This window comes from Anser brachyrhynchus, assembly GCF_964034855.1.
Source record: "Anser brachyrhynchus genome assembly, chromosome: 1".
NCBI lineage: Eukaryota > Metazoa > Chordata > Aves > Anseriformes > Anatidae > Anser > Anser brachyrhynchus.
Window position 1 is genome coordinate 103419683 of NC_137694.1, and position 22976 is coordinate 103442658.

At 42.8% G+C, this 22976-nt stretch overlaps 1 protein-coding gene and 2 long non-coding RNA genes across 6 annotated transcripts in view; 1 reads left to right on the forward strand and 2 right to left on the reverse strand.

Moving 5' to 3' along the window:
- The window catches only part of LOC308198164, a 39789-nt gene extending 29149 nt beyond the window's left edge, over positions 1-10640 (reverse strand). The window contains exon 1 of the long non-coding RNA XR_013953672.1: positions 3792-10640. This is a non-coding gene — a long non-coding RNA (uncharacterized lncRNA). The remainder of the gene's footprint in view (positions 1-3791) is intronic.
- EPHA1 (EPH receptor A1) overlaps positions 1-22976 on the forward strand; it is a 34901-nt gene that overhangs the window by 3839 nt on the left and 8086 nt on the right. For all 4 annotated transcript variants that reach the window (XM_080599951.1, XM_080599952.1, XM_080599950.1 and 1 more), the window contains exons 3-8: positions 10653-10928; positions 12592-12982; positions 18196-18351; positions 18546-18878; positions 20125-20249; positions 20358-20517. In XM_080599951.1, coding sequence (XP_080456077.1) covers positions 10671-10928; positions 12592-12982; positions 18196-18351; positions 18546-18878; positions 20125-20249; positions 20358-20517 — 1423 coding nt within the window. In that variant the 5' untranslated portion in view covers positions 10653-10670. The remainder of the gene's footprint in view (positions 1-10652; positions 10929-12591; positions 12983-18195; positions 18352-18545; positions 18879-20124; positions 20250-20357; positions 20518-22976) is intronic.
- On the reverse strand, positions 12839-18188 carry LOC308198162. The gene is made up of 2 exons (XR_013953671.1): positions 15264-18188; positions 12839-13050 (listed from the first exon to the last, which is right to left on the reverse strand). It is a non-coding gene; the product is annotated as an uncharacterized lncRNA (long non-coding RNA).

The window sequence follows — 22976 nt, forward strand, 5'->3', positions numbered from 1 at the left end:
CTCCTTTGCAGCCCCTTCACCTCTGCAGCCTCACCCACTAGCTCGCTGTTAAAGGACTGTAAATCTTCTGATACTTACTGACTTCCAGTAGCTTTCAGTAACTAAATGTGTCCTTGAAATATATTGTTTTTATGATGCAATAAAACTTAACAGAAAAAGAGGAAAAATCAAATCATGTCTCCTTCTCCAGGCAAGTAGCCATGGCAGAAGTATTTCTGTCTACAAGCCTCTAAGAATTTAGAAACTTTGCCTGCTTAAGCTTGTTCTCTCTTTTTTTCTTTCTTCTTGAGTGTTAAACTGAATAATTCAATTACAAATTATTTTTTTAATCATCAGCTGACTGAGGAAATAATTGTAAACTCATGGGGCAACAACCTGGCCTATTGGGTGGGCTGTAAGGTTCTAGGACTTTATATCCAGTCCTGTTGCTGTTTTTGACCCACACAAGTGATAATGAGGGAGGCGTTTCCCTTTATTTCATGACTGTAAAATTGAGCTGATGGAAGTGCTTCAGAATCTACTCCTGAAAGCACTGCAATATTGGACTCAAAAAGGCAGCTGAGCTCTCAGCTATTTTTGTGTAAGTACGGATATTTTGTATCAAGTACAGATAAAACAGTCCCTCTTTGTGTCACAACTTAAGTTAGGGAAGGTGGTTTCCTTTCTAAGAGCAGGACTGTGGGTGGGGTGGAAGGAAGGACCAAAGAAAAATGGATTCATGAACCATGTTGCAGTAGTTAGAATGATCCATGTTAATAAGTAGTTCAAATTCCTCATCCTTATCTTTCTAGCAAGGCACAAGCTCTCCTATGGAGTAAGAATCTTTACTCTTGTTGCTTATAAAGTAGACCTAGGCTCAGCCTGTTCCTAACTTGTTTTCATAACTTTCCTCTGTAATGTGCTGTGTCTGGTTAAAATTCACCCCAGCCGCCTCCTACTCCTGGTAGTCCTGCTTAAGTGAACTAGAGCCAGATGGTGAGGTTTTCCTATACTGACATATCCACATTTTTTGTTAGTACAGCTGTTTTGCTTATTATTATACCCTGCTCAAAACAGGTGCCATACTGAGACATACATGTAGATCGTATTTTGCTCACTGCTCCCCTTCTTGTCCCTATCAGCTGTCTGTGTGGTGATTTTGACCCAATACTGTGCTCCAGGCATGTTCAGGATGAAATCAATATATTGAAGAGATGGGAAAAAACATGAAAAAGCGCTTTTTAAAAACGTTGTCTTCTTTCTATCAGATTATTTTTTTTGTCACAGAACATCTGATTTTTGCAGAGTAGGCTCACAGCAGTGCTAGGAGCTGGCATACCCTTCTGCTTGTGCTACATCTGCTTTTTAAAATTTTTATATCTATATTTAAAATGTAATTGTAACTAGGAATTTTAGAATATGCTGGAGAGAATGGCCTGAGAGCATTCTATACTAGTAGATCAAGATGCTGATGACTGATAAACTAACAGATGATGAAAAATAGATTAATCAGCTTCTGAGAGCAACTCTTGCAGGAATTTGTCTAATTACATCATTTCCTTATAACTGTTAGGTGGATGTCTGACAAATGTCCACAAGCAAAAAGGGAACCATGGGCAATTCTCTTGGAATCAGAACTTTGAAAAAGTTTCTGAAATCATTCTTTCAAAGTGGTGAAGTAAATGTGTTTGAAAGAGAACCAAGATTAATTCATAACATTTTTGATAAAAAAGAGCAAAGCTTAATATCGAACAGTCTGACTAGTTTAAGTAGTAACAGGCTGGAAACGTCTGAGCTGTATTGCTTACGGAGTCAAAGGGAAGAGCTGTATTTCATGTAAGAATGCTATTTGTACCTAACCTCAGATGCCAGAGATCTCCTATCTGTGAGGTGGATTTGTGTCAATATGCTTATCGCACACAGGAAGAATGTGCTGTGAGGAATTTTCATGCTTTGTATGGACAAAGTCTCTGAGGCCCTGTGCAGAAGAGGTTGGATAACTCTGTGGAGGCAGAATCAGACCTTTGTTTTCTGCTCTCTTTTAGCCTATGCTAAATGCATGAAGTGGTTTGCTATGTGTGATTGTTTCATGGTCAGACAGGGTCTGCAGCTCGTGTAGACAATGCTTCTGTTAACACATAGCTTGTGAACACCAACCTGTATGACAGTCAGTTTTGGACAGTATGGGTCATTGTTCTGGACTTTGAGTACACTGTCTAGCAGTGAAATTCTGCCTAAGCTTAATGGTGTGATGTAGGACTGAAGTAAAATGTCTATAGAAATTGTTTGCTGAAAAGTTTATGCTAGCTTGCTTTGTAATAGCTGTTCAGAAAGTCTTTCATTCACTTTAAGTTATGATTGAAAAATAGGCCCTTAGAAAGGCAGACTACTGAAGGACGACTAAAATCCTGTAATGAATAAATTAAATAACTAGGCACAGTAGCATTGCTTCTTGTCAAGTTGCAAAATAACAGTATACAACTTATCTGTTTTGCTTTCAAGTATAATTGCATCAGCCTTGAAAATATAGTAATGAGGAGTCATGCTATTCTCTTGCATTTGTCTTTCAATAGACAAGGCCCTGAGCAACTCCAACTGTTTCTGAAATTAGCCTTGCTGTGAGTAGGAGATTAGAGTAGAGACCCAGAGGTCCTTTCCCACCTAAATCATGAGTATACGTGACTACATATGTTGTTAGCCATTTTTACTGTAGGATGCTATGTGCTGGGCCTCTCAAGGTGGCATTCTATGCTGTTGTATGGATTGTAAATTAAACACGTGATTCTTTGGTGGCTGATGTGTTTTCTTTCAAGGCGTGCTTTCAGCAGCTCTACAACAGTCTTTGCTTGCAAAAGAGTACTTTTTCACAGCTACTTTATTTTTAATTTGGGTATCTGTTATTTCAGAAATCACGTGAACTCTGCTGCTGCCACATATTGCTATTTGTGTCAATAGGCACAATTTGGCCTATTATATTAGAATTAAAGGATCAGGATCAAATCCAGATGATTTTCTTAGTCTCCTTTCTGGACTGCCATTGCTGTCAATATCTTATGAATGGTAAGGTGGAGGACATCATTTTTTCCGTCTATTCTATACTTGTTTGCTTCTACCCATACTTCAGAGTGTTGCTATCAGTTCCAAACTTTATAATGTGTCCCCTAGTGTGAATGGCACCTGGCCTGCTCAGCCTTGGTATAGTTTCACACATGTAAATGCACAGCACCTTAATGTATTCCAATGACCTAAATAGCCACTAGCTGCAGTTATCATGGTTCCCAAAATACTTGAAAAACTTTGGAAATGATGCAATTCCTGTGCAGCTCTGTATTCTGTGTTTCACAGGATGTCTGATTATGAATGTAGCAGCTGCCAAAACTTTATTATTGTAACTTGAGTAAGTCAGTGCTCAGATTTGTTTATTTGATGTTTTATTTTTTTCTATTAAACCCTAGGCATAGTACAAATTTTACATTGCTCATTTTTTTTCTTTAGGTAATAGACTAGATCAAGTACTTGTGACCTGTCAGCAACTTTTATGTCACTGACCACAAAATGATGATTACAGGCCTTCAGGTTCTAACAAAGCAAGGTAGTGTTTTGGTGTAGTAAGATGTCTCAGAAACCAGCCATCAGCTGGTATCAACATCTGTTTCTGCCATTTCTGTTCAGACAGATCAGCCTGGCCATGAAAGAAATAATGGTGTGGGCCACACAGCCCTCAGCCTGCAAGTGATTCCAGCATGGCTCTCCTATTTCATTAAACCTGAGCAGTTCACTTAATCATCAGTATCTTATTCAGGTAGTCTTACCTGGAACAAGTCTCAGCAAGTCTGTAGCATCTGAAGATGGTGTCAGAAATAACCACCAGAAATGCTGTTGTGTGCCTCTCTTTCCACAGCTGTTGATAATGCATGTCCTCTAGGATCTAACTCAAAGAGATGTTATCATCTCTGACCCTGGAATAAAGTGTCGTTATATACCTCAGCCTGCTCTCGGTTTAAGTATCAGGCATAAGTGTTTAACTTCAAGTGAACAAGATCTGCACAGAAGTAAGGGACAAATGCCTGGTAAAGTCAATAAGTAACAGGAAATGGGAATTGCTCTGTCTTCAGGGTCATATCCTGACATGCCCTATTGCTGTTGATATGCAGACTCATGGAGATACTTGTTGATGATATTGTTAAGCGAAAAATAGTTACCTCGTGGATATTTGGGAGAAAGGTTAAAAAAATATATTGTACATGTCCAGGTATACTTTACTCAGAGGGGTGAGAGGTGGAATAGGAAAAGTGAGATGAGAGGAAGTCAACTGTATATTAACAGCTGTTAAATCAGTAATCATACTGTAAATACTGTAAATCAGATTGCATGAGCCACCAAACTGGTAGTCTAGGATGAAGTTATGCACATACATCCAAGAAGCAATCTCAGCTAGTGAACTCGATGTTGTGACTTGAAGGGCAGAAAAGAACACATTCTGAGCGAAAGTGAAGATGCTCTATGACTTACATTCCTCACCATGGCTGCTCAGGCACTACAGTGATGACAGCAGTGTTGCCTAGCAGCTTGAGGAAGCTGACTCATCTTTTTATAGCTGTTTGATGAGAGTGGACAAGGTTCACTGAGCTTCCTCACATGAACACAAAAGCACCACAAGCCATCTGGAGCTTTAAGAGGAGGCTGCCTATAGCAAGGTCCTCTGGAAAGATGAGCAGGCTATTTAAAGTTTAAAACCAAACCAAACCAAATCTCATTATAATACCAACTAGAATACTGCTGAGTTTGCAGGCAGACAAGTTAGAAAGTAAAGGCTTTATATCTTTTGCTGCCAGCTGTGTCCTTGATGGGTTGACCCAAGCTTTGAAGTGTGATTCTTACTAATTCAGAGGCTGAGTTACAGAAAAATTTGCTCATTCAGTCTGGTTTCTTGGAAGGTTATTTCCATTGCTTCTAAGGCCAGTTCCTGCCTTATCTGTGCCTGACCTAGAGCCTGCCATCTACTTGCTTGTCTTTCATGCTGCCATCTCATGCAGCTTCTCTTCTTCAGGCATGCTTCTCTTTCCAAAGAAAAGGCACAATTACCCTGTCCCTGTTTGGGACTCTACCTGATCTGATGCTCTTTTTTAAAAGGAACCTAAACAAACAGAGTGAGTATTTCCCATTGCCATCAGACTCATTTTTCAGGTTTACTATAAATACTGGAAGTGTACTTGACACACCATACAAAACCATAACTCACACCAGACTGAGCTCTCTGCCTTGGAAAAAAAAAATCTTTCATTTACAATATATTCTAGGCAATGTAGCGCACAAATATGTGAGAGGTACTGCTTTATTGGTAATTGGATTTTAGCCATGAATTCTGAACTCCTAAGATGCACCATCTGTTTTTCTGCTCCTGTGTTTTTTGTGATTATTGATATAGTTAGTGGGTGTTACCAAAGAAGGCACATAAGAAATAAGTGTTCCAAAATACCTATGTGAAGTGTTGGACAAGAGTATCGTTCTCCCTGACCTGGTAGCATCTGTTGTGACCCAGACTGTTTTCATGCAAGACCTTAATGTGGCCAGGCAGTTCAGAGAACGAGCAGACAGTAGGACCTGGATTTGATAAACAGGTTATATAATCAATGCAGTGGAGCTCTGTGGCTCAGATTAGCGCCTTACCTTCCCGTGAGGACATGAATACAAGTTAAATTGGAAGGAGGTGGGATACAGACCTATGCACTAGTGCCCTAAAGGACAAATAATTGCACAACACCTGCTCCTCCCTGAAAATAATCAATGGATCATTGTGGGGGGGAAAAAAAATGTATCATCCCACCCAGACAGATATGCAGACAAGTAACCATTGCTTTTATGTTCAGTTGTATCAAAGGTTCCATGACGATGATGTGATGAAATCAAACTTGCCTGACCATTGCCAAATGTTCAAAGAAATAAAAACAGCCTCTTTGCTGTTCTGAGATCTAAAGTTATAGGACTTATGAAGTTAAGAGTCTAGTTATAACCATGTTTCTTTCATTATCATCTAAATTATCTTCCACGCCCGCAAGAGAACTTGCAAGAGCATTGAGAAACTTTCAGCACAGTGTCACAGAAACCAAATTCTGGAATATTTTCAAAACACCAGTGTGATGCTGCTATTTTTGATGGGTTGGTCAAGCTTTGCCTACTGACAGATTTTTCATCAGATGTATTTTAGCTAGAGAGAAGCTGTTCGCAATATTACAGCAGATATCAGCAAGGTGTCTCTGCCTCAGTCTTACCTCTGAGGAACTACATTAAGAATCTAATGCAGCTGAATCTGTAATGTACAACTAGCCTTTAACTCTAAAACCATGCCAATATTTTTTTTTGTCATGATGGCATGCAAATGCTATACGAATGTCAAAGAGTCAGAAGTGCTTCTATTTTTCTCCCCTTTCTGTTTACGTGGGGAAAGGGGAGAGAAATCACTCAGCTGTGTGTGTTCCGCTAGGCGGTTTTAGGCTTGGGGCACCAGTGATGTACGGTTGTTGAGAAAGATTGCTCTTTCTGTAGCACTTCTTCATTGTAGATGGCTGTACTAACCCAGCTTGTCTTTTGATCTTGGCGCAACTCTCTAACCCAAAGTTAAACAAGTTAATGCTTTTCAGCATGTGAACTCCTAACCTCTCCAGTAGAGACCTGCATCTTAGTTTAGCAACTTCAAGCTTACTGGCAAGATGCTTGCTTTGTTGTTACCTTTTGAAAAGTCTCTTAAAAGTATCCCTGTACCTTTCCCCAGGGGTGTGCAGGCCACAGATTGGAAGTTACTGTGCTGAGCTAACCTGAAGGCAAATGAAATATGGGTCACAACAGCCAAGCTCTTATCTGAAGGGAGATGGGACAAGTGCCTGGCAGGGTAGAGATAGAGACAGCATTACTGCTGTGAGCCACAAGCTCTTGTGACTCCAGTCTGAGCCTTAGGATTTGCAATGCTGTCTGCTGTTTCTGTACTGGTAGCCTACCTCTTCATAGCAAGTGTGAATTTTTTACTTTTCATGATGAAAGTACTTTTTTCATTAAAAAATAAAAAGCTAAAACCAAAGAAGACCACTTTTCTAATGCCTGAAGAGCCTGTGACAGCAGCTCCAGCAAGACATACAAACTGTCTCAGTTCATTTCTTAAGGCAGACCTCATGAAGAGTAGCTCAGAGATGGATGGAGGAATCACAGGTTGTCCGATATCATTTCCTTGAAGCAGAACTAATCTAGAGAAGGCTTACTCATAGAAGAAGCAAGGTAAGCCTTCCTGAGGCTTCAGGGCTTCAAACTGTATAATCAATTCACAGTCAGTCAAGATATATTATAACATATGTACCTTATCTTATCTTTGGATGTTTACTCACAAGGCAGACCAAACCCATACTGTTTACTGCAAATATGTCAGTGCACTCCCAGTTTGTCATTCATGTCATTCTAAACTGGCTTCATAAAGACAGATCTTCTCCTTCACTGCTTTCTTTAATATTTAATCCAACCCAGCAATGGGAAGAAAGTTGCCTTCCTTTTTCCTAAACTTGCAGTATTCTGAGCTTATTGAGATAGTACTTTTGCTAAGTGAGGTTTTCTTTCACTTACCACTAACTGCTGCGCTGGAATTATTTAAAGAGTTTCAAGAACAAATCTCTGGAGTTAAGTGCTGTGTCAGCGTATCGGCTCCTGAGAAGCACAGAGCACCTTTTTGTCCTCAAATCCAATAGCTACATCCTTAGGCTTTTTAGAAACTCATGCTACTAATTTATGGCCCTCTCTTGAATGCACTGGCTTTTGCCTTCTCAGCAACTTTTTAAGAATTCTAAAAAGTTTTAAGAATTTAAACTTAAGAAAGTTTAAACTTAAGACAGTTAAACTTAAGAAGGAATTTAAAAGGAGTTAAAAAAAAAATAAAAAGTAAAGAGGTTAAGAACTCTTTAGCTTGCTTGGCGATGGGGAGTGGAGTAGGTGACTTCCAAAGGTCCCTTCCAGCCTAAGCCTTTCTACAAGTCCAGACCTCATGAGAAAGTTTTCTAGAGCATCGTAAAACCACAGTTCACTCCCTGCTGGAATGAGGAAGTCTAACTCTGAGCCTCCTCCACTTCTCCTATAAAAATATTTCCCATCCTCTGGCCAAACTGATGACTGGAGTAAGGATATAGTGTCTGGAATTAAATGGGTAGAAAGTAATATTATCAAAGGAGGTTGATTCAATGTCATTGGTAGACAAGCTGGAGAGTCAAGTAATTCATATTGATTGAATCAGACTCTACCACACATATTCATTAAGAACATTACATTAAAAAACCAGAGGCATACATTTTGATTTTGCAGCAGATTCTTTGAGGATGTGAGACAGTTGCCTAGCAACTTCTGGACTCATCACCCTTTCATTAAGTGTTGTATGTAACAGTATTCCTCCACTACTTTGAATTTAAAAGCTTCACTGAATAATGAAGTCACAAGTGTTTTTAACGATAGCTCTGCAGTTGCTAGCATAAATAATATCCTCATTTTACTTCCTTTACCCATCAGCAGCAGAGTCTAGAAAAACCATGTCTGACTCCCTTGTTATTTCTTTGTGCCACACTGCATATGAAACTGTACAATAGACGTCTTTGCTCTGAAGATCTGAGTCTGGAACAAGATGGGCTAAGATAAGCTGAGAAATACAGGAGTTAGGAGTTGGATTTTTTTTTTCCAGTAGTAGAATAGGAAAAATTTCTGCCAGAGTTGTCACTATTTAAAATTAACTTTTGGCCCTGTATTAGTTAAGTTAGGAAAATGGTATATTTTCACCACAACAATTCATGTCTTTTAGTGAGACATGCAAAAATTGCTTTCTGGTGACTTTTACGTGTGACACTGCCTTGAAATACACTGCTAATGGCAATTTTTTTAACTCTCGTCCTTCGAATGCAATTGTATATTTCCCATCAGCCTGGTGGAGGCAGATACCCATGGAAAAAATGCTTCTAAAAGCTATTCTGAACATTGGCAGTTTCTTAACTTTTTTGTTATTCCCTTTCTAACTTCTATTTCGATACACTTCAAGATGTCTTGTAAATTTAGTTCTGTAGCATTGTCCAGAAGTTTTTTCAATGAAATAGTGCAAGGGGTGATTAAGCAGTTGACACTTGGTTGATCAACAGAGATTGATCAGTCTATTTCTCTCTCTTGCTGTTCTTAGTCCTTTGACCTGCAGTAAGTGAAATAAATGAAAATCCTGTGGGGTGCAGGTATATACCAACTGAGTCTGATTAAGAGGGCGGGGTAACGCTGGAGATTAAGTACATGGAGAAAAAGGAAACAAGAAGGGACAAATTGATCCCATCTGCAGAATTTCCTGGGAGGAAACTGCAGGTATGCATTTAGGTAAATGGCTGAGAACAGACTGATATGAGCCAGTGCTATCAGCAGTGCTTGCTATCTTGGAGAAAGCACTGATAGTTTACAGAGCGGGGCTGTACAGGAGATTTCCTTTGGCACTCTGTCTCTAGTACTCCACTAGCCAGCAGAGTAACCCACAAGGCTGTTATCTGGTCTGTGGGATCAGAAGCTGGGAGAGAAGCTGCAGGGCTATGTTGTGAGCACAGGAGGTGGTTGTGCTGAAGAAGAGAAATGTGTGAATCTCGTGCTCAGCCCATGAGACTTGACAAGCTTAGAGTAATATAGACACTGAGGTGTTGTTTAAAATGCATCTTAACCTGGGGTGTGATTTGAAACCAAGATGCTTAAACCTGTGCCAATACCTATGTGGGCACTTGTTTGAATGTAATTTGATTAAACATTTAAAGCATAATGAAAAAGACGGTATTAACACGGTGTGAAAAAGGATATAAGCTATTTTCCCTGTGGACAACACCTTCCTTTCCAAGTTCTCAATTTTCATGTGTGACTTACTTATCATTGAACATTCTTTGCATTTCATATTTGACCTGTGGTGAGGAAACAAAAACACAAAAAAAGTCAGTGAAAATGCTTACAAAACCCTACTAGATTCATACAAACAATATCAGTGAGATATATCCAGTTGGGCATGCATCCTTCTCCCAGCGATTATTTTGCTGGGGAAGAAGCAGAACCTAGTATGAAGTCAGGAAAACCAACTGAGTTTTAATAGTTAAAGTAGGGTTTGCAAATATCACACCCAAATTAAGTGTGAACTCCTAATTAATGAGCACAGTACTTCTGCAGTTGGTATTCCCATTGTGTCAGGCCCTCTCTTGTCTTGCCCCAAAATGCTGTGCACTATTTTCAGGGGCAGTTAATAGTCCTGGCATATCTTATTGTACACTTTGAATTTAAACAGTGGCAGAAAGAAGTGGACAATACATGGGAGTAGGGGGTCTTTATCTAAGACAAGGCAGTGCATGAAAGAAAAGAGGTTGGAACCAAGGTAGGATGAAGGGGATGTGCAGCGGTCCATGCACTGTGGTTCCTTTCAGTTTCGCATGAGTTACGCCCTAATTAGAGTATCCTGTGTTCCCAGTGTAAAGAGTTGAGGCAGATATGGGGCTGTAGGCCAGTGTAAGAGGCCTTTCAGCTACGCAGGCTTTGAGCCCTGAATGCTAAATAAGAGTGGATCTTGTAGGCTAGATTTTGTCGTATTTGAGGTGAAATTTGTTTCTCACATCTGTCTAACATGTTTTCTTCTACCTCGGGAGCAGTGGAGTGAAGTGCAGCAGATGATAAATGGCACCCCGGTCTATATGTACCAGGACTGCAGTGTGCTTTCTGAGGGAGACACCGATCACTGGCTTCGCACCAACTGGATTTATCGGGGTGAGGCAGCCTCTCGCATTTATGTGGAGCTGAAGTTTACTGTGAGGGACTGCAAGAGCTTCAAAGGCGAAGTGGTGACCTGCAAAGAGACTTTCAACCTCTATTACATGGAATCTGAGCAAGATGTCGGGATCCAGTTCCGCCGCCCGCTGTTCATCAAGGTCTGTAGTGCTGTGGGTGTAAGGCTGTCATGCCTTTCAGCTTAAACTGGGTGTGTCTTGCTGGCTGGGGGCGGACAGGAGAAGCAGCATCTGGGGAAGGGATGTGGATAAGTGCTGTCCTTTGAATAAGCTTTGCCCCTAAGTGCCCTCTGTGATGCTCAGAGTAGTCACTGCCAGAAGAGGCAATAGTTTTCAGATGAGATCAGACCTATTTAACTGGATGCAACTTAGGTAAGGATTCTAAAGGATTATAACTGTGCCTGATTGTTACATCAGTTTTTAGAGTAAAGCAGAGACCAAAATAATATGACTTGCCTTAGGCAATAAAGCAAGATTAGACCGAGTGAAGAACAGAACCCAATTCAAACCTCTGTAGGTGCTCCTCTTCATTTGCTCTGATTGTAATTAGATATAGGGTGTTTGTTTGTTTTTATTTTTTCTAAATCTAGAGGTGTTGGCTTGTTATAACGTATTTCTCCCTTGTGTGAAAGTATTTAGCACTGCTATATTTTACCTGCCGTTTTCCCTGATGTGCTGCCCTCTTGCCATGAAAATATTTCAATTACAGAATGGGGAACCTCAGCTTTTTTGGAGAGGAACTTCTGTAACTCAATTGTGTCCTAAAAGAAGCCACAGACCTAAATTACTTGACTGCCCTTTTCCTCTGCAGTTTAAATGATATGTTATAAAAAACAAAGAACTGTAAAAACTACAGTTCTGCTGCTTCTGCTACTGGAAGAGTAGAACTATGGTAGCTGACTCTTCCCTCCCCCCTCCCCAGTGCACCTTCCTTGCAACTGGAGGCTGACATGCATCTGCGTGATACCTCCACAACTCTTAAACCTGCTTTATGATCCTACTACCAGAAGCAGCTGCTGTGCAGATTTTTTGCCATCCACCTACATGGAACAGGTGGTGTCGTGTAATGGGGAGGGGCCTACAGTGGAGAGGAACATTTACCAGTGTCTCTGAGAAGAAAGACCATCCCACCTGCAGTCCGGTTTTTCCATATCATTTGATGTCATGGAGACCTTTCCCATTTGCCCCACTATAAAAAGCATCTCTCTCACTCTCTCAATTCAGTCGGTGAGGCAGTGGGAAAGTAAAAGCATGGAAGCATTCTTCACCCAGGTATTTTCAGTGCTAAAATGCCTTGAATACTGTATGACGAGCACCTTTCAGAAGAAGGTCTGACCTGCATCAAGTGCAGCCTGGAAACAGGTAGCTGTAATTCACTGGTCAACTTCGAAAACACATCTTTAAGTACTGTTGTGGTTTTATTTTACTTTTTATTGCGTATGATTTGCAAACACAAATATCACAAGGGAGATTTGCTCCTGATTTGTTAACTTCTGTTAGGGTAGTTCCTAAAGACATCCAAGATCACAGACCCAGAATACAGTGTGCTGTATAAGAAAGTGAATGACTGGAAATGAGTTGAAAGGAGATGGTGAAACGTAGGAAACAAGAGAGGATAGGATAGTGCTCAGTTGTTAGTATTTCTTCCAAGTGCAAAGACAACATGCAGTGCACTGAGATTAGAAACAGTCAAACATGCAGCCTCTAAAAGGCCTTAGTGTAAAAAATGTTTGACAGCTGTAGGTAACTTGGAGCTGCTGCTTGCTCAGATGGTAAAGCTGTTGTCTTTTTCTCTTTCACCTAGCTCAACACTGTGGCAGCAGATCGAAGTTTCACAAACAGAGACATTGAATCCGGTGCCATGCAGCTGAACACAGAAGTATGCCCCATTGGGAAGCTGTCTCGCCGGGGATTCTACTTAGCTTTCCAGAACTCAGGGGCTTGCGTAGCGATGGTGTCTGTCCGAGTGTATTACAAGACGTGCCCGGAGGCAGTGCGAGGCCTTGCCCATTTTCCAGAGACGCTAGCAGGTTCAGAGGGGCTGACAGAAGTGCTTGGGGCCTGCGTGGAGCATGCAGCTGAAGAAATGGGCTCTCCCCCTAGGATGCACTGCAGCACTGATGGCGAGTGGCTGGTACCAATGGGACGATGCCTTTGTGCTGTGGGGTTTGAGGAAGTCGATGGGAGCTGCGTAGGTGAGTATGCAGACAGACAGTGGCTTTAGGCCATGGGAGAGGTTCCAGGGAGCTGGAGATCAGAGTATCTGTAAGCACAAAGTGGGAGCAGGGGAGTTAGTGTGGTCTACCTCTTTCTTGCCTGCCCTCTGTGCCTGACAGCCATTTCTTAAACTTTTTCTCCCCTCTTTAGCTTCTTATTCAATTGGGATTTTCTCCTTATGTGTCAGGTGTAAGACCTGCACACACCTTTCCACTCCCTCTTGGGCTTCATCCAGGAGCTTTCAGCTCTGGAGCTAGTTTCTGCGAGCTGTAACTGTGTGATTGACACTGACTCACTCAACAACTAGTTCCCAGCCCTTAAATGGCAGCCTTGTTCTCTCAGGGCAGACAGGTCAGACACACAGTACAGTGTGTTTGTCCCGTGACTAGAAAGTAAAGAGCTGCAGGGGGGCAAGTTTCTTCTTCATGCCCCCTTCTGCTTGGACGGGGATGGTTCTTCTGCCATGAGAAACTGTGTAAAGCACATTGCACAATACCATCAGGGCCTGGCTCATTTCTGAGGAAGAACAAATAGCAGGCATAGGAGCCTCCGTGCTACTGGAGCCACAGAGTGAGACAGGGTTCTTGGAGCAAGCAGTGCAGGGCTATCCCTTTGTCAAGAAGGGGAGAGGATGCAGCTTCTTATGGAAAAACTACATGTGTATGCTAGGGAAGAGGATATGTGTGGTGGTTTTGGGGATATGTATTAATGCAGAGGGGGAGGTAAGAGCACATTTCCACTCTAGTTTTCAGAGCCATATGGCACAAGGCTGAGGCAGTTCAGAATATAGGGGAAGGAATCCATGCGTTGCTCTCAGGGTCAGTGGAGTAACCTCTCTGCTCTGTTCTGCCCTTGTTTCACTGCAAGGAACTGGTGCCCCTTTCAATCCCCACTGCTTGCTGCTCATTTTTCTTGGAGAGCTGGCAAAGGTTGAAGCACAAGATCCTTGCCCTTCTCCAGCAATCCCCTATCCTTGTATAGCCCAGCCAGTTTTTCCACTTAGGTGCTACAGAGCTCTCCCCGCCCTCCTGAGAGCACTCCCCTGGGAAGGGGCAGGGAAGCTGTCAAGCCTGGACAGGCCCTGGCTGCTATCACAGCACAGGTTCATTCTACATCTGTGCTTTTATCCCACTCTGCCCAAGTACAGCTGCAGCTAGGAGTGTCTTCTGTTGTATCTGTGGAGAACTGGGAGGTCTCCCAGAAGATGAAGGGAAGAGGGGTAGAACCTAGCAGGGGAAGGGAGAGATAACTTCAAGCCCCCAGAGCGGTGTGTTATTTTAGCATCAGAGAAGGTGAATGTAGGTTGCCTGTTGGGGAACATGTTTGGCTCCTCTCCCTCTACAGAAAAGACATGGCATTATGCAAACAACTGGGAACAATCCATGTCAGGATGAAGACTGAGGTCAAGGCTTCTACTTTTTGTCCTTGCAAGGTGAAGGACTTCCCCTTCAAACACAGAAAGAGGGACAGAATGGAGGAAGAATACCTTCAGGCAGAGTATTCCGGTTCTGATTTTTGCCTTGAGCAGGAAGAGAAAAAAAGGAAAGCTGTACTATGATCCTTGCCTCATAACAGGGAGGAGAATCTGAACTCAGGTACAGGACAGGAGGCAACAGAAAGCCAGAACTCCAGGTTCTGAACTAGTTCACCCAAGCCCTCAGTGAATTTCCAGCTGTACAGAGCTCTGGTAGATAAATGGCTCAGCCATCCCATCATACACAGTAAAGCTGTGCCTGCCCAGAACATTATGTGTCATCCTCTCATAGCATTTTATACCTCTCTGTTATCTGAGCTTGGGACTACATCTCTGCCAATAAGCCTGGCCCTCCATGATTAACTTCCTGAAGTATGTCATTTACTGTGAATACAGGAGGCTGACCATGCCCCTAGCTTGCATTCTGGTTTCTTGGTGGGCTCTGCAGGGTGACGGGTGAGTCAGTTACTGATGCTGAGCTCCCTGTCAGCATAGTTCTGGTGTCTGAAGACTGTTCAGTGCTTGCTGGTAGTCTCAGGACAAAAACACCTGTAGGAATAAGCAGTGAAGGGTTAGACCACTGCTGCCCTCTCTGTCCTCAGGTTCTTGGGTGAGCAGTCCTAAACCCACCCTTTTCCAGATGTGTTTTTCACACCTTGTTGCCTGAAGCCACAGCTTGGAGCAGATGACCAGGGACTGGGGAAACCAAGTGCCCGGAGTGGGAGAGAGTCTGGACTGTAGCTGAAAATGCTGATTCGAGGGAGAGCAAAGGGACAGGCGCTGACCTCTTCTCTCTGGTGAACAGCACTAGGACCCGAGGGAACAGCATGAAGCTGTGACAGGGGAGGTTACTCCCGTGCATAGCCTGGAGTCGGGCTCGATGATCCTTGCGGGCCCCTTCCACCTCGTACTACTCTCTGGTTCTGTGATTCCGTGACTTGAGCACCTCTCTGCCTCGCTCAGCCTGTGGGAGCCGAGGGCAGAGCCTGCCCTGCTTCTGCCAAATGAGCCCATGGCGGCCACGTCACAGGGAACCGCAGGTAGCAGGGCGCAGACTGGGAAGGACGCAGGCAGCAGCGGCAGCCCGGCTCCCCAGCCTGACGCCCGCTCGCCCGCTAATGCGGCAGGCCGCCGGCGCCTGCCGCCCCCACGCCCTGCCCAGCCAGGCGCTCCGGGGGAGGCTTCGCACCGCCTCTGAGGCGGGGCCGGCCCCGCGTCCCTCGCGGGGCTGCCGGCTCTCCGCCCAGCCCTGGCCCCGAGCCTCCTCGCTCCTCCCCGGTGCTGGGCAGCCACCTGCCGGCCGCTCTAGGCACGGCGGAAGCGGCTGCGTGGGCCCCGGGAACCGCGGCGCCTCGTTTGAGGAGGCGGCCGCCGGGGGAGGCGGGAGCGGCCGGGGCCGGTCGTGGCGGCCGGGGCCGGGGGCTCAGCCCTGAGGCGCCAGCGTACCTCGTCGTGGCCCCGGGGCCTCGTCGTGGCCCCGCGGCTGTGCCGTGCCTGCTGCTCCCGGGGCACCAGTCTGGGCTGGCCTGGGCTTGTTTTGGCTCACCTGCTCGAAACTGGATGGCCTCGTTGGTTCTGCCCCCGCTGTCCCGTCCTTCCAAACGTGCCCGGGCCCGAGGCTGGCTGCCCTTAGCCTGGACCGTACTGTGGGCATGCTGACATCTGGATATTACAGCCGTGTGCCATCGCTCTAGCTTGCACTTCCAGGCTCCATTTGTCGCTTATGTCAAGACACAGCCTGAGGTGGTGTGACCTAGTCCAGCTGACTGGTGTGTTCACTGTTACCTCCCAGGCTTATCCCTCTACCCAGACGTCCACCCGTGCAGTTTCCTCCCTGCACTGCCTTGCTACTAGGCTTACTGCCTTCCTCTGAGGCAGTCATCCCACCTGAAGGGTCCTAGGGCCACAGTGAGTAAAGCGGAGGCTGGCTTTACTCTGAGCAAGAGATGTGGACTGTAGGTCCATGTCCCAAATTTCCTTTCTGTGTTAGCCTGATAGTAAGAGTGTGTGTATGTTGTGCATTTATGGCAAATAGTATTGTCATTGAACATTGGCATATGTGTTACACAAATCTGTGGCTCTGCTCTTGATTTGTTTTTCATGTTGCTGTCAAAGCCAATCCAATCCAGACTGATCCAGTGACTGATTCCAGATGAATTTTGAAATCTTATGCTGGTGCAAAATGGCAGGAGGTCACAAAGTTTTCATCTTCACTCAAGCAAATAGAAATGCTCTTGGTCATGAGCAGACTAGAGATCAAAGAATTGTTTCTTATTCTTGACTATTTCTGAAAGAGATTATTTGATCTTAAATAGAATATAAACGGCATCTCTGGGCTGCATCCTCTAGTGTTAATGAGACAGTCTGCCTGCCATTTGAGGGCAAGAGAGGTAACCAACAAGACTGAGATGAAGCAGGTTCTCTGATGGCAATCTAGAGAGAGATCTCAATCTATGGTGATGATAATCACTCTTCCTGAGATTGGGCCTTTGTTAGCAGAAAAGTTTTTAGTTCCTTCAGGTGTTCCTTTATGTCACGTAGTAGGAGTGGCTGTAACGTTTTTTGTTTTCTCGATAAAGGATTGATTTCTGTGTTATGCTCTACTACAGTAAGCCATTTCAGTCAGGCTCCAGAGCAGATGGCTTTGGGGTATTCTCCATTGGGATATCCTGAGGGATTATCCAGGACATGGTTGTTCTCATAGTGCAATACGAAAAGGGTAATATCCTCAATGCTCAAGTTAAATGCAAGGCAGAAGCTTGGTAGAAAATTAGCGTGTCCATTCCTCAACTATGTGATTAGTGATAGGTTGTTTGATTGTATTTCAAGAACACTTGATAAAATGGGGGTTGGACTAGATGATCTTCAGAGGTCCTTCCAACCTCGGCCATTCTGTGATTCTGTGAAAATCATTTAGCACAGGTCAGTAAAACATTTAAATTTTCAGGGTACTGCAACTTTCCTCACTCCTTTCCTCCTTGCTATATACTTATAGAGGTGAAGCATTAACCTCGAGATAACTGGTAGACAGACTAGTACTCCTGGAGCTCAAGCTAGTAATAATGCATCAAGGATGCTGTCAGATGATACAGCTAGAGAAGGGCATGGCTGCTTATTTTTATTGGACTGGAAATAGGAAACATGTGGCACGTATTCTCTTGCAGTGTGTTAGCTTTATAGCCAGTCGCACTCAGTGCTGTTAGGCAAACTGATAATTATCTACATATTCCCCAGGGCCCTGCTAAGTACAACGTTTGAAATCAGAAAATATGCTTCTGCTAAACAGCCCACTGGCTATCCTGTAGGAAGTCAGCAAGCAGAGGAGTCTGAGGAATCCGAGGACTTTGAGACAGTATTTACAGCCCTTACTGACAGAGCAGAAAACTTGAAAAGTAAGATAGAAAGCAATATGGATTTATGCTGGAAAAAAGTATCTGAGGCTGATTAGGTTGTGTTTTCATGAAACATTCTTGAGATTCTTCAGTCTACAAGTTCTATCATAACATTGATCCCACCTTGGGCCTGCATCTCCTCACTGTCTGCTCTTAGAAGATGATTGGTCTAGGTGAACTCCAGGGATCCCTTCCAACCTCAATATTTCTGTGAACTGAAAGAACAGAAGAAAAGCAAGCATGTAAAAGGAGCTTTCAAGAAACTGAATGAAACTGGCAGGTTGTTTCCTGTTGATCTTATGTTGAATTGTCTGTGTCTTCACAGCCTGCCAGCGGGGATTCTACCGTCACTCTCTGGAGACTAACCGCTGCCTCAAGTGCCCCCCAAACAGCTTGTCCAACGAGTCAGGGGCTACATCTTGTTCCTGTAATGCAGGCTTCTACCGAGCACCTTTGGAGGGCCAGAACATTGCTTGTACCCGTGAGTTCTGGCTTGATAGAAAGAACAAGGAGAAGGGAGGAAAGAGTGCTGGGAAATGGGGATGAGAGGTCAGAGAGGGAGAGAGGTTGGGGGGACAGAGGGCATAACTTGAAATGCATCAGCAGATGGGAAACTGCCACAATACATTGGGTGTTATCGGCTGGATCTAATACTTTCTTTCATTCTTCTTGTAGGTCCCCCCTCAGCTCCCCGCAATGTCAGCTTCTCCCTTATTGGCACACAGCTCTCTCTATGGTGGCAGCCACCCAGTGACCATGGTGGGCGAAAGGATCTGACTTACACAGTCTTCTGTCAGCGCTGTCATTTCATGTCTTGTGAGCCATGTGAGGCTGGTGTGGTATTCACCCCCAGTGCCTCTGGTCTCACTAAACCTGCTGTGGATGTGGACGGCCTAGAAGCTTACACCAACTACACATTTGCTGTGGAAGCCCATAATGGTGTCTCAGGAATGGGACCTGCTCCCCAGAGAACTGCTCCAGCTGTCTGGGTCGCAGTTGGACATGCAGGTTAGCAGAAGCAGAGAGAAGTTCTTCCTGCTCATCAGGAAAAGGAAGAGGAATCTCTGTGAATGTTTAACCTTTCTCCATCTCCTTCTGTCTGCCACATGTGTTGGTATGGTATGATAAGGTACCTCTGCCTCTGACATGTAAAGTCCATCAGTCATATTCCTTGCAAGCTAAGTCAGCAATAAGCGTTATCCACCAAGAGCTATGAATCCACCAAGGACTTAACAGAGGTGAGGAGGATAAAGCCCTCCCTGTGATACGCTGTTGTAGTCCAATGAAGATATTGTTATGTGTGTGACAGGAAGAATGGGGCCTGTGGCACGAAATATTATCCATGACTCAAATATTGCAAAAAATCAAACCAAACACAACAGAAATCCACATGTAACTGAAAATAAAAACTTCAGAAACATGGAGAAATTTGTATGTTAAAAACATACAAGTTCTCCTTGACACATTTATGTATAGTTTGGCTTCAAGTTGAGTAGTAGTTTGACTGTCCTGTGAATATTTTCCAGAGTGCTGTTAAACAAGATTATAGAAAAGTGACATTGGAGTGCTCAGCAGCCCTTGGTACTTACCCCAGTTCTGATTTAGTGACTTTTATACGACTCCTTGTCTTTTCTTCCTTTTGCTATGCAGAGGCAGCATAACTCTGAGCTAGGAAAGCAGAACTACGTTGGGTTTACCTCATCACTTCCTGGTGATGATGAAGGACAAGGAGAGAACCAGGCTTGACACGTCAGTCCCTGCAAACTGTTAAGAATTATCTTTTTATTCATGAATAGCATTCATCTGCAGTCAACCGAGAGATTTTGAGTACGGAATTTCACAGTACCATATGAAATGGAGTTGCATTCATAAATCACATAGGAAAGTTGTGTCACTGTTGCTGTAAGAGCACAAAATCATAACATTTTGTTTTCAAATTGAACAATACAGTTCTGGGTTAAATGTAATTTCTTGAAAGACTGGTTTTGTTTCAGAGACAAAAGATATGCTCTTCTTCTGTTGGGGTAGATAATATTGGGGTAGCATGCTATTCTTAGAAAACAACAGATTACAGCTGGAGACCCCATTTTGCTTTCACCACAGAATAGAAAGTTAAGGGAGTGGCAGTGGCAATGAGAGTCATTTCTAGTTACATGGTATGACACAGAAGGAAAGATAGAGCCTCTGATGGAGAGAGGCCTTACTTTGTGTTGTTTGTATTTCATTCTGATATTCTTTGTTTTCTCCCCTGCAGCTCCAGTGACAGTGTCCCATTTTATCCTGACACAAAGAGATGACAGTAGTCTGTCTGTTTCTTGGCTTGCCCCACGGCAGCGCAGCCAGACCGCAGTGGAGTATGAGGTTATGTTCTTTGAGAAGGTGAGACCTGCCTCATCTGTTCTTCCCCCTTCCACTTAAAGGGCTGAAAATGTCCTCTTTGTTCCATTCCATGTGTGTTAGTTATTTAACCTTGTTCAATTTCTGCAGGGAGAGGAGGCACGATACACAGTGAAGCACCTTCTTGAGCCAAATGTCACTCTGACAGACCTTCAACCAGACACAGCCTACCTGCTTCGTGTGAGATCCATCACACCTCTTGGGCCCGGGCCCTACTCCCAGGAGCAGGAATTCCGCACCCTTCCACCAGGTAAAGTACAACCATTGGTATGTCATTAGTGAGAAACTCACTTTTCCATCAGATTGTATATGCACATAGTACACCAATCTCTTTTTGTGTTCTGCTAGCTGCAAAGGCAAAGAAATCGCACTCCTGAGTTCTTTGTCACCAGGGCCAAGACTTTACAAAGCTCTGCTTTGTGAAAATATTCAACAGGGAGTCATTTTATCCTTTGTGCTTGCTGTTATACAGAATCCTACTGTACTTTCCCATTCAGAACTGATCGGTGTCAGTTTTGTGTGTTATTTAGATAAATTATTCACCATCTGTTCATTTAGTTCTCCTGAAAGATATTTTGATTCTGAATAGTAACATTTCTAAGTTCAAGTGTTAGCAAAACAATTAACATATTTATCCTTTTATGTAGAAATTGCTAATGAAAAGGAGAACTCAGAGGACTTCAGCACTATTTTTTTCCAGCTTTATCGTTTCTACTGTATGTAGTTCAGCCCCTGAATGTGAGTCTGGCAGTGACTCTGCCCAAAAAGATGATATGTGCTGCTGAAAAAAATTCTCACCCAAAGCACAAAGTGTAGGCCAGTTTACTGAGGCCTCCGGCATCAAAGAATATCTTATGCAGGCCCCACATCCAACCTTCCCTTTCCCTGGTTATCCAAAGACTTCCCTGTTATCAGAGGTTTTCTGTAAAGGAGCTTACTCTCCCTTCATTCCACAAATTCACAGATCCTCCTAGTGACCCTATGGATGTTTCTGATAATCCTAGAAATGAGTTCATTGAAATGATGCCTATGAAAGGCTAGTTTTACTGTAATGAAGCAAGAAAATAGAAAAAAAGGAAAGGCATACATTAATTTTAATAAATAGTTATAGTAATTCAGTAAAAGCTGTTAGAGACTTATGATACCATGATTGAAATATCATTTAAAGATTTTCTTTTTTTAACACCAGGAGCTTTGGGTAAGATTTTCATGCAGTCAGTGTCAATTATGATGACATTAACAATCTTAACCAGTAGACTAATGTATCACAAAGGTTCGGTGGAAAATATTTAAATTAACATGTAATAGATGTTTTTGATTATAAAACGATGTGCTAGGAGATACTTTGCAGCTTTCCCCGAGCTTATGCTTTTTTTTTTTCTCTTTAAGTAAAAGTTCATCTCATCATGCCAAGGCAAAGGTATTTTGAATATGAAAGGAATAAAAACCTTGCCAACAAGGTTTCATTCGGTGGGAGTCGATTCTTCGATAATATAAGGATTATATATTATATATATATATTTTATATATATATATAAGGATTTTTAGCTGCAATGGTTTAGAGATATTAGTCGAACAAGATTTGTAGGGATAGACAAATTTTTAAATCTGAATTTGAGTTTAGATCCCTTAATTCTTTGCAGAAGAGCTATGTACTTAAAAGCCTGTCCCTTTTTTCTAGTTGGTTTAATAAAATATATTACTTCCCCTTCCAAATCTTGCCTTTTTGATTTTAGCAAAAAGTAATGTTAGCTTTGCCCCTTGATTTCTGCCTATCTAAGCTGGTGATTTTTAGTAATTTTAGTGGGATGAGTCAGCATCAAATTGAGCAAGAATAACAAGTGTTAATTAGGCTTTACAGATGCTGAGCATTGGACTGGATGTTAGGAAACACTTCCAGACACTGTTGTCATGCAGCTGTTCCTTGCTTAAAAATCCTTCACTTATTGAAACATTATATTTAGGAATTTTCTTTTTTTCTGCATACTTTCCTAAATGTCTTTAGGAAAAATATTAAAAGATGTAGACACTCATTAGATATGGATATGAACACTTTTCATTAATGTATTTAAAAATAAATTATTCATTTTTTAATGTACAAGAAATAAAGGCTTAAAAGCAACCAACAGAGGGAATTTAGTATTTACTCTGATAAATTCAACTATATTGTGTGGAAACGGATGGTTTTAGCTTAAGAGTCTAAGTAGAAAAAGACAACCTGAGTTATCTGAACACTATCTGAATTCTATCCAGTCACAAAATGAAACCACCTGACACTTTTTTCTGAGAAAACAGAAATACGATGTTAGATTTCAAGTACATGTCAGTGCTTGCTTGTTTGCAAAAATGCTAAGCAGCCAGTGGCTTCTGTCAAATTAATTAGGCAAAAAACCAAACCCAGATTTTCAAGGAAAGGGAAGGCAGAAGGGGGAAATGAACTGCATAAAAAAGAAGAGCATCAAACTAGACTGCTGTGCAAACTTGTGTCTTTGCTATGCCATAGTCTAAATCAGCTGCTGAGCAGGAAAAAGTCTGATCTGAAAATGTAGTTGGAGAGGAGTGGGAGGGAAGAATAGCTGTTCTTCACTTACATGTGGAAAGAGACTCTGGAGTTGTCTAGTTCAACTGCAGCAGGGATTATTTGAAAGCTAAATCAGGTACAGGGATAAATTACTCATCTAGACCAGGATCACAGATAAGAGTGAACCA